The sequence below is a fragment of the Mesoplodon bidens genome (assembly GCF_964165515.1).
Source record: "Mesoplodon bidens genome assembly, chromosome: X".
Lineage (NCBI taxonomy): Eukaryota > Metazoa > Chordata > Mammalia > Artiodactyla > Ziphiidae > Mesoplodon > Mesoplodon bidens.
Window position 1 is genome coordinate 53,886,058 of NC_138163.1, and position 10,085 is coordinate 53,896,142.

At 41.7% G+C, this 10,085-nt stretch overlaps 1 protein-coding gene across 1 annotated transcript in view; it reads left to right on the plus strand.

Moving 5' to 3' along the window:
• Positions 1–9,211: 9,211 nt before the first annotated feature.
• LOC308609332 (nuclear RNA export factor 5-like) overlaps positions 9,212–10,085 on the plus strand; it is a gene marked incomplete at both ends in the record, with an annotated part of 13,002 nt that continues 12,128 nt past the window's right edge. The window contains 1 exon segment of the mRNA XM_081223023.1: positions 9,212–9,334. Within this exon segment, the coding sequence (XP_081079149.1) occupies positions 9,212–9,334 (123 nt within the window).

The window sequence follows — 10,085 nt, forward strand, 5'->3', positions numbered from 1 at the left end:
TATTCCTCACTTCGACTACATGTCCATGGCAGGTGCATGCCCCTAACAGGATGGTGGACTTTGGGGGTCTGAGCCATTCTTACTGGAATGATTTGGAGACCCAAACTGACAGAGCAGCCATCATCTAGATAGTTGTCAGTCCCTGTGCCTGAGGTGAAGAGGACCCTGCAAGGTCTCAATCCAACAACCATATGTTCTGGCCCAGAAATAGCACATGTCACTCACAACCCATTAGCCAGAACCAGTCACATACACAGCCCTGTCCAAACAAAGGAGGTCAAGAAGTACAGCTCTTCCAGTTCGCCGGAACAGGGACAAATGGAAACACATGGCAAACAGCATTACCGCATGATGGAACTGAGGCTCAGAAAGGTAAAATACTCGCCTAAAATCATATACGCAGTAAGGGACATAGCACATTCTGGATATAAGATTTCAAAGTCTGTCCTCTTTCTGTTCCTACTCCTTTCTATATTGTATGCTGTCCTCTTCAATGACGTTCATATGTACTTATCATAGAAGTTTCTTTGCTTCAATGCCGCAGTTCCATCTCCCTTAATCATCTGATATTCCAACAATGGATTTAGTTAAACCCCCCTCATTGGTAAGCCACAGGTCTTTTCCAAGTAATTGAATGTACTGGATATCTGGATATCCATGCTATTCAAGGATAGCAATTACAAAAGAAAACGTGATGGTAGATGAAAAGACTGTGGATTTGTCACATACTTGATAAAAATCATCTCATGAATTTCGGTATTGGCAAGAAAAAAATAATAAAAATAAGAGCAAAAATTAATGAAGTTGATGACAGATATGGAAGAGTTGAATAAAAATACTAGATGTTAGTGCTTTCAAAATATAAAAAAATAAGGAAACCTTTGGCAATATGGGTCAAGAAAATTAGAAGGCACAGATAAGCCACTTTCGAAGAAGGTGTCTTGCTTGTAATTACAGTAAAGCTTTAAAAGAGAATATTATGAAAAAGATATGCTGATAATTTGAAAACTAATACTGAATGGGTAAGTTTTAGAAAAAAGAACATTATATTGGGGAAACAGAAAATACTAAGCTTATTCTTGACAATGCATGCATGAGAAGGCAAAATTACTGGTCAATCTTAATTAGTTATAAAAATGCAAAAAATAGAAATAAGATAAAGGCAAACTTAATCCAGCAATGGCTAAAACAGATAATACAGCAGGGCAAAGTTGTGTTTATACCAAACTTGCAATGTTGGTTTAACATTAGGAGATTCATAATGTAGTTCAACACATTAATAAGATAAAGGATGTTTATCACAAAGATTCCACAAAAAAATGCATGCAATAACATTCGACAACCAATCAAGATTAAACAACAACAAAAATAACACTTAGCTAACTGGGAATAGAAACATATTTCTTTAAAATGATAATGTGTGCTTTAAAAAATCTACAACAAACACTGTACGTAATAGTGAGACATTAAAAGCATTCCATTCTAAATCAGAAGAGGCAAAGATGATTCATATATCACTTCTGTTCAACATCTTACTGACTCTCCTAGGCATTGCAGTAAGCCAAAATACATACATACATTAATTAATACATGTGTAAAAGTGAAAAGGAACAAAACTGTGAGTATAATTGTCTTCATATAAAATTGAAGAGGATCTATGGAAAATTATAATAATAGTGATTAACCAGTTTATTGGATATAAGACTAATATACACAAAATAATTGCACAAAATAGAAAATAATATTTTCATTGTGAATATACCATTTACGATGGCAAAAAAATTGGTCCTGTGGAATATACCTCAAGTTGGCTCAGGTGGCAACTATTCAAATACTCATAAACACTCTTACATGTTTTCCTGTACTGTAGAGAACTGGAAAGCTAAAAACAAGAAAGGAGACCTACGTTAGTTTCTGTGTGTGTGTGTGTGTGTGTGTGTGTGTGTGTGTTTTCTAGACTCCCTTCTGTCTAGGGTCCCAAAGAAGACCTCTGTGTATCAAGCCTATGCACCATAGTGAAACTTGGAGGTAGGACTGAGTAACATGGGAGCCACAAGCAGGATCAGCTACGTATGATGGGAGAGGTCTCCGGTTTTTATGGGCAGCCACAGCAGAGTGCCTGGAATTCAGTCTCTGTCATACATGTTGGTTAGCTCATAGGCTGCAGGGGTGTTTCAGCTATACCAGTCCCACTGCGTGAGGGGGCTTCCCCTGGCTGTGTGGCATCAAACCCACTTTTCTGGCCCTCACAGAATTTTTGTAAGCTGTGTGATATGTTTTATTAAAGATGTCTTATTTTTATAAAATAACCAGAATGAATATCTGGCATAAGGAAGTGGGGACTTTGATTAATAGAGTACTTGACACCAAAATTGGTTGCAAACAAAGGGCCCTGAAGGAAGTGGGGATCGGGAATGGGTTATCCGGTCTAGGTGGATCTGAAGATAGTAAGGACCCAGTTGGTAACAGAGGATGAATCATTAGTGTTCCATGGCACACAATGGTGAAAGAGTTGCAGCTGCGTTACTGGACAGAACTTGGGTCCACTCGCCTGCTGCACAGCAAAGCCAATCTACTGACGCTGGGTTGTCGGTGAAGGAAAGTACAGTGTTTGTTTTCTGGGTGTCAAGCAAGGAGAACTGGCTGCTTGTGTTCAGAAGACTAACTCCCTGCTGACTTTCAGGGAAGTGCATGACTTTCCTCTGATTGTTTGTTGGTGAGGAAACAGGGTGCTGTTTCAGGGATCTTAATCATCAGCATTCTGGTTCTAACCAGTCTGGGGTCTGTGTGCTTGTGGTCAGCATGGAGTCACCATCCTGCACCTGGGCAGGGGATCTTAGTTTCTGCGTAACAGCTCAAAGATATGTACGAAGTTGTTATCCCTTGCAGAGAAACTAGGACTCTGCTTTATCACTGCAGTATTGTTTCTTGACTGCTTTTCTTTCTTTCTTTTTAACATCATTATTGGAGTATAATTGCTTTACAATGGTCTGTTAGTTTCTAACAAGGTGAATCAGTTATACATATACATATGTCCCCATATCTCTTCCCTCTTGCGTCTTCCTCCCTCCCACCCTCCCTATCCCAACCCTCTAAGTGGTCACAAAGCACCGAGCTGATCTCCCTGTGGTATGCGGCTGCTTCCCACTAGCTATCTGTTTTACGTTTGGTAGTGTATATATATCCATGCCACTCTCTCGCTTTGTCATAGCTTACCCTTCCCCCTCCCTGTATCCTCAAGTCCATTCTCTAGTAGGTCTGTGTCTTTATTGACGTCTTGCCCCTAGGTTCTTCATGAACATTTTTTTTTTAGATTCCATATATATGTGTTAGCATACGGTATTTGTTTTTCTCTTTCTGACTTTCTTCACTCTGTATGACAGACTCTAGGTCCATCCACCTCTCTACAAATAACTAAATTTTGTTTCTTTGACTGCTTTTCCTTTGTTTCTGCATTTCCTCACTTCCCTAATTAGTAAGTGCTTGAGTCTGTTCTTTGGAACTCTGGGAAGGTCTAAGAGGCCAAAGCCTTTTTCTACAGACAAGAAACAGGGAACACAGCGGGGCTTTTGTACCCACGAGGGTCCTGAAGCGTTCTGTTCAGTGTCAGTCCCCCATTTTCTTTGATACTCCTCAGTCCTGAGGGGATCATGAGTGGGGCAAGAGAGGGAATAAAGTTTTGGATAGAGAAGTTAATCATAAACTTGGCAAGGGAACTCGGTTTTAGGGGGACTCAGTTTCAAGCGTTACCACCTATGGTCACTTGAATTGAAATGCCTTTGAAGTCAGTGTGTTGGTGGTCCAGGCAGCTGCTGTTTGGGACCCAGAGGACACTCCTTTCCCCCACAGCATTGAGAAACACATTAGTGCGGAGGGCATCTTCATCTTTGAAGTGTTCTGAAGTGGCTAACTTGTGTAGGCCACAGATGAGATGGGAGATTCTGCCATTGACATGTTCACCCTCATTTCAGTGGGGATGTTGGGGTTCTGGAGTTGCAGGCCCAGTAAGAGCACTTAATCTCCTGCCTCAAGGTGAGTGCTGTTTACCTAATAAACAGCAAGGATGGAAGGGTAGTCATACTGGTTTGACCTGTAGCAACCTCTGAAGGTGGCTAATTGATCAACAGATCCCTTGGATCTGAAATATCTGAACATACTCCAAAGTTGCATTTGATCAGTGTAAAAATAAATAAAATATAAATAAATATTTGTAATAAAATATAAGAACATAAAAATAAATAAATCAAGCTCTAGGTCTGGTGACTTGACCTCTCTTGATGGCAAATGGTAGTCCTTTACTCAATTCCCACACTTGACCCAGAACACCATGAATGAGTGGACTACTGAGGAAGGACCCTACGGTGAAGTCACAAGTTACTGCAGTAAATCTTCTTCCCAGGCTTAGCCAAAGGGACCGTCAGCCATTTACCACAGTTACTGTGCATTTGCTTTAAGGACACTTGCTCTAAGCCAGAGCTCAACAAACTCCCTGGAAAGGGCCAGGTGACAAATATTTGAGGCTTTGTGGGCCATTTTGTCTTTTTCATAACTACTCAACTCTGCTATTGTAGATCGGAAGCCTCCAAAGAGAAGTATGGCTGTGTTCCACTAAAACTTTGGGTATGGACATTGGCGTGTGGATTTCAAATAATTTTCACATGTCAAGAAATATTATTGTTTTAACCATTGAAATATGTAAAAACCATTCTTACCTTGCAGGCCCTAGAGAAACAGGCCCCAGGCCAGGTTTGGCCCATGGGCTGTAGTCTGCCAGTCTCTAATTTAAGCTAATGGAATCACTAGGTCCCTAAAACAACAGAGTGGAAAGCCAGCAAAATGAGGTGGCATCCATTGCTACGGTCTCTGGCAAGTATAAACCAAAAGCTGATACTTTAATACAGTAGCTTTCAACTGTGGTTGCACACTGCAGTCACGTGGAGAATTTACAAAATGTGGGTGCCTGGGTCTCAACCCAGTTCTGCTTTAATTATTGTGGGTATAGCTTGGAGCTGGTGATATTCTCAAACTCCCCAAGTGGCTCTACTGTGTAAACGAGGTGGAGAACTACAACCCATACTGTGGGACATTACTCAGCAATAGAATAGGCAGGAACATAAATGGATTTCAAAAACATGATGCTGACTTTAAAAAGCCAGATACAAAGGTGTGCAGCATGTATGATTCCATTTACAAGAAATTCTACAGCAGGCAAAACAAATATATAGGGACTGTGAGCAGATCAAGGTTTATAAGGAGCTGGGAGGTGGAAAGATTAACCAGGAACCGTTTGGGGTGTGATATATGCTTTATACCTTTTTTTTTTTTAAATTGGAGCATAATTGCTTCACAATGGTGTGTTAGTTTCTGCTTTATAACAAAGTGAATCAGTTATACATAAACATCTGTTCCCATATCCCTTCCCTCTTGCGTCTCGCTCCCACCCACCCTCCGTATCCCACCCCTCTAGGTGGTCACAAGGGACCGCATCGAGCTGAACTCCCTGTGCTATGCGGCTGCTTCCCACTAGCTATCTACCTTACGCTTGGTAGTGTATATATTTCCATGCCTCTCTCTCGCTTTGTCACAGCTTACCCTTCCCCCTGCCCATATCCTCAAGTCCATTCTCAAGTAGGTCTGTGTCTTTATTCCTGTTTTACCCCTAGGTTCTTCATGACATCTTTTTTTCCTTAAATTCCATATATACGTGTTAGCATACGGTATTTGTCTTTCTCTTTCTGACTTACTTCACTCTGTATGACAGACTCTAGGTCTATCCACCTCATTACAAATAGCTCAATTACATTTCTTTTTATGGCTATATGCTTTATATATTGATTGAGGTGGTGGTTAGCTCTAATCCCTGATTTTTACATGTAAGTAATTTGAGATCAGGAGAAGTTGGGTGAATTGTCCAAAGTGATGTAGCTTAATAATCAGAGAGAAGACAGGTGGATCTGATTATCAGTAATTGTTCCTATTATGCCATGGAATGAGTCAATAGTAATAGTGCTTCCCCCCAAGCCCGTGGCAAAACCTGACCCAGCCTTTTATGCAAGTAAAGCATGCACATGAAAGTACACCTCTTGTGCATTCCAAACACCTACTCATAAGCACGGTTGACATTATCAAGTGTTCCTTTACGTTGACTTCTTTACGTTTGTATTTACATATCCAAACAAAAACTTTTCTTAATATTTCCTTTTGAGTAATCACACTCTAATATACAGGTTTAAAAACTATGGTAAAAATACGTGACATAACATTTACCATCATAACCATTTTTAAGTGTACAGTTCAGTACTGTTAAGTTGATTCACATTGCTGTGAAACCAATCTTCAGAACTTCTTCATCTTTCAATTCTGAAACTCTATACATTAAACAGCAATTCCCCTTTGTCCCTTCCCCCCAGTCCCTGGTAACCCCATTCTACTGTCTGTTTCTATGAATCTGACTACTTTAGATACCTTATTTTGATTAAACCCATGGACTCTGTTTACGATAGTTTTCCCAACTTTAAAAATATATATATATTTATTTATTATTTTGGCTGCGCCGGCTCTTTGGTGCAGCATGCTGGATCTCTAGTTGCGGCATGCAGACTTCTTAGTTGCGGCATGCGGACTCAGTTGTGGCATGCAGGCTTCTTAGCCTTGGCATGAGGACTCTCAGTTGCAGCATGCTTGCAGGATCTAGTTCCCCGACCAGGGATTGAACATGGGCCCCCTGCAATGCGAGCATGGAGTCTTACCCACTGGACCACCAGGGAAGTCCCTAGAAACCTTATGTAAGTGGAATCATACAGTATTTGTCTTCTCGTGACTGGCTTGTTTCATTTAGCGTAATGTTCTCAAGGTTCATCCATGCTGTGGCATATGACGGAATTTCCTTCCTTTAAAAGGCTGCATAATATTCCAGTGTGTGTGTGTGTGTGTGTGTATATATCTATCTATATACCACAATTTGTTCATCCTTTTATCCATCGATGGACACTTTAATTGTTTCTACTTCTTAGCTGTTGTGAGTAGTGCTGCCATGAACATAGATGTGCAAGTATCTCCTCAAGATTCTACTTTCAGTTCTTTTGGACACATACCCAGAAGTGGGACTGTTGGGCCATGTGGGCGTTCTAGTTTTCATCTTTTCTGGAATCCCCATACACACTCATAAAGAATGAATGGGTCAAAGAAGAAGTCACAAAGGAAATTAGAAACTACTTTGAGACAAATTAAAAGGAAAGTCCATCATACCAAAACTGAAGGGATGCAGCAAAGGTGTGTTAAGAAGGAAGTTTATGGCTTTAAATGTGTACATTGAAAAGACAAAAGATCTCAAATCAACAACCTAATTTTACAGCTCAAGAAGTTAGAAACAGAAGAAAAAACTAAAGCCAAAGCTAGCAGAAGGAAGGAGATATATAAGAGCAGAGATAAATGAAATAGAGAAAAAAACCAACAACAATAGAAGAAAAGTAAATGAAACTAAGAGTTGGGTTTTTGTTAAAGCTACACAAAATTAAGAAACCCTAAGTTAGCCTCACTAAGAAACAGAAAATAGAGGACACTCAAATAATTAAATTCAGAAATGGAAGAGGGACATTACAACTGATACTACAGAAATTAAAAGGATTATTAGTGAATACTGTGAATAATTGTATGCCAACAAATTGGAAAACCTAGAAGAAATGGATAAAGTCCCCCAAACAGACAATCTAGCAAGACTGAATCATAAAGAAACACATAATATGAACAGATCGATTAATGAGTAAGGAGATTTAATCAGTTAACAAATATCTCCCAGCAAAGTAAATCCCAGGACCACATGGTTTCACTGGATTATTCTATCAAATACTTGACAAGGCGATGTCTGAGACTGCTTGTGTCTGAATCACCTTGCTGAGGGAGGTCTCTAGCCCTGTTCAGGCACCTGATGCAGTTGGTCAGCCAGGGGACTGCAGTAGCTGTCAGCTAGCTCCTTTTACCCTTTCCCCTCGGCAACGTTATTTCGGAAGGAATGTGGGTTCTTGCAAATGACTCTGACTCTTCCTATACACCGTATGTAGACCACATGCCCTTACTGCTCCCTTTAAAATGTGAACTTTTCCCTTTCATTGCTGGATTTCCCTGAAAACGAGTTGGTTGCCCGGCATTCTCCAAAGGTCAGCAAAAAGGTTCCTCTTTGTTGTTGTTATTGTTGATGAGGGTCATTATGAACTCCTGGCTTTTGAGCACGTTGGTGGGCTTCAAACCATTGTGATGTGGTGTTGAGCAGAGGACTGAAATGATGTGACTTGCGCTCTGCTGCTGGGCTGAAAACAGACAGGTAAGGGAGCCAGGATGAAAGCAGAGGGGCCAGCTGGACAGCAGTCCAGTCCAGGAGGTAGATGTTGGTACCTTGGCCAGGGTGGTGGTAATGGAGGTGGTGAGAAGTGGCTGGCTTCTGGACATACTTTGAGAGAGGGGCCGAGAGAATTTCCTGACCAGTTGGATGTGGAGTGTGGGAGAAAGAGAGCACACCATGCCCCCTCCGAGTTTTGGGGACTGAGCAAGTGACATTTCTGGGTCAAGTGCCCTATCTGTGTTTACTTTCACTTCCAGTGCCACACAAGGACAGTCCCAAGGTTGTGAGTAGCAGGATTGCCCTGACAGCGGGCCACATGGGGAAAGCAACAGCTCCCCAGAGGAGTTCATCTGAGGCCTGGTCGTAATCACTCTATCGTGGAGTGCTCAGCAGTGGACGGATCTTTACTCATATGTGTGCCCTGAGACAACATGGAATAGTTAATGTACAAAAGGCACAGCACACAAACCTAGAGAACCTTAAGCATTACAACCCAAAGGAAGCTGGTTTCTAAGGGTGTAATTACCATAATCCTCCCTCCCCACAAGCCACTAGTATGATTATCTCCTGATTCACTGTTTCAGTGGAATGTGTTAAAAATAAAATACCCTTAGTGAATCCACCTATGGGGAAGAGAATTGACACGACCTTATTTCTGCAGGGGCCGAAAAACTTCCAAATCTTTTTCCATGGTGAATTAGACATGCTGGAGGGGAGAATTTGTGGGCGGAGGGGTGAACAGCAACACAACTTCTGGGAGTGAATACAAGGTGAAGTGTACCCAGGACACTTTCTAAGCGTGCCTGTAGCTTCAGTATCCAGTACAGTAGATGTCAGAGGGAAAGAAAATGAACAAGAGCCAAACCTTACGGAATGATGAAAGGATCAGGACACCCGGGAGACATAAAGATCCTAAATGCGTACTCACCAAACAACAGAGCCTCAAAGTACACGAAGCAGAAGCTGGTGGAGCTGAAAGGAGAAAGAACCAGATCTGTAATTATAGTGGGGGACTTTGACACCCACCTCCCTCTTAGCAAGTGACAGAATTACTAGAGAGAAAATCAGCAAGGGTATAGAAGACCTGAATAACACAGTAAACTAAGGAGATCTACGTGACATAAATAGAACAGTCCACCCACCAACAGCAGAGTACAGGTTTTTCCCCGGGGGTCTCTGTAACATTCACCAAGTTAGACCATCTCCTTGACCATCAGACAATTGTCAGTAAATTCAAACATAATTGAGGGACTTCCCTGGTGGTGCGGTGGTTAAGAATCTGCCTGCCAGTGCAGGGGACACTGGTTCGAGCCCTGGTGAGGAAGACCCCACATGCCGCCGAGCAGCTAAGCCCATGCGCCTCAACTACTGAGCCTGTGCTCTAGAGCCCTCGAGCCACAACTACTGAGCCCGCGTGCCACAATTACTGAAGCCCGCATGCCTAGAGCTCAAGAGAAGCCATTGCAATGAGATGTCCATGCACCACAACGAAGAGTAGGCCCCGCTAGCCTCAATTAGAGAAAGCCCGTGTGCAGCAATGAAGACCCAATGCAGCCATAAATAAAGAAAGAAAATTATTAAAAAAAAATAAGAAGACTTGAGATCTCCCAGAGTGTGCTCCCTGGCCACGATGGAATCAAATTAGAAACCAGTAATAGAAAGCAAATAGAAGGATCCCTAAACACTTGGAAATGGTGGTTGACACATCATTCCAGGTTATCATTCACACCCTTGTTATAGAAGAGCT